Source organism: Megalops cyprinoides, chromosome 1, assembly GCF_013368585.1.
Source record: "Megalops cyprinoides isolate fMegCyp1 chromosome 1, fMegCyp1.pri, whole genome shotgun sequence".
NCBI classification, from domain to species: Eukaryota; Metazoa; Chordata; class Actinopteri; order Elopiformes; family Megalopidae; genus Megalops; species Megalops cyprinoides.
In genome coordinates, this window is record NC_050583.1 from 2,826,623 (window position 1) to 2,828,235 (window position 1,613).

The 1,613-nt window shown below is 57.4% G+C and overlaps 1 protein-coding gene across 1 annotated transcript in view; it reads left to right on the forward strand.

Moving 5' to 3' along the window:
- cep131 (centrosomal protein 131) overlaps positions 1-1,371 on the forward strand; it is a 29,967-nt gene extending 28,596 nt beyond the window's left edge. Inside the window, exons 26-27 of the mRNA XM_036536382.1 lie at positions 305-365; positions 881-1,371. Coding sequence (XP_036392275.1) covers positions 305-365; positions 881-952 — 133 coding nt within the window. The 3' untranslated portion in view covers positions 953-1,371. The remainder of the gene's footprint in view (positions 1-304; positions 366-880) is intronic.
- The last annotated feature ends 242 nt before the right edge of the window (positions 1,372-1,613 follow it).

Below are 1,613 nucleotides of genomic sequence, written 5' to 3' on the forward strand. Positions count from 1 at the left end.
TAATGGTAGTGTGTGTTCTTGGCTTCCCTTATTTTCTAGGCTGTCTGGTTTCAGATTAGCACAAGTTAACTTGTGGTAGGGCTTGAATAGTGTTGAGCTATCACTGGTCTGGGAGTGTTGTCGGCCCGGTCTGACACTGTTGCTCATTCAACTTGAATGGACACACTTCTGTTCTGTTGGAAGTCGCTCTGGATAAGAGCGTCTGCTAAATGCATGTAATGTAATGTGGGAAACGCAAACGCGAGGCTTGTAAGCTGCAGAGCGTTCTGTTAACTGAATGCCACTTCCTGTGTCCCCCGGTCAGGGTGAAGTCGGCCATCTTGAAGAAGGAGGAAACCGTCAACAACCTGCGGAAGCAGCATGAGGTGACAACACTAACCCTGACCCTATCCCTAACCCTGACCCTGTCCCTGACCCTAATCCTAACCCTGTCCCTAACCTTAACCCTGTCCCTGACCCTGACCCTAATCCTAACCCTGTCCCTAACCTTAACCCTGTCCCTGACCCTGACCCTGACCCTGTCCCTGTCCCTGTCCCTGTCCCTGACCCTGTCCCTAACCCTGACCCTAACCCTGTCCCTGACCCTGTCCCTGACCCTAACCCTGTCCCTGTCCCTGACCCTGTCCCTGACCCTGTCCCTAACCTTAACCCTGTCCCTGATCCTAACCCTGTCCCTAACCTTAACCATGTCCCTGACCCTGACCCTGTCCCTGACCCTAACCCTGTCCCTAACCCTGACCCTAACCCTGTCCATGTCCCATATCCCTAACCCTAACCCAAAAGAACTCGCAGTCGTGCGTTCCGAGGTCGCCGGCGCATCAGCTGGGTGCCTGACAGCGGTGTGTAACGCCCCTCTCTGAACCTCTGCCCGTTCCCGCAGGCGGCGCTGAAGAGGGCCGACCACCTGGAGGACTTGCTGGAGCAGCAGAGGAAGCAGCTCCTGGGAAAATGAGCGGCAGGAGGCGGGGCCCGCCCTGTGACTCCGCCCCCGTCCCACCTATCCCCTTTCCCCTCCCCTTATCCTGCCAAACGGGGTTTTGTTTCATTTCGGGTTCCGGCGGCAGGGACCCTGGGAGGTGCAGACCGCGTGACCGCAAAGACACGCCCTTGAATTCCGCCACTCGGGGGCCCAGACACCCGGTCACGGACAACGCTCGGGTTGCCGTGGGAACCCAGCATGAGGGACCCGACCCTGCCGCAGGGGGGGTTGAAGGGACGGCGTGTTTCCTGCCGAGACCTGTGTGCACACCCCTGAAAGCAAACACACAATCAGACTGGACAGTTGTGTCTCTGCTGGTGTTCATCACACAGACTGAAGCGTTTTTTTTTTGGATTTGCAGGATTCTGGAGAAGTTCCCCAGCAGCCCCCACCCCCCCCCCCCCCGCCCTTGCACTCCTCCCAGACCTCAGCACAAAACAGTTCCACATGTTCTCAGTGTCTGTCTCTCTGAGCGGGTGTCCGAGTGGCCTCTCATTTTTGAAAACTTTTTTTCTTTTTTTTTCTTTTCGGAGTCGCTGGGGGAGTGAGAGTGGAGTGGGAGTGGGAGGTGGTGTGGGGGAGGGGAGGGGTGGGGGGGGGGGGGTCCTGAAGTGATTTAGCCAATCTCGCCCCC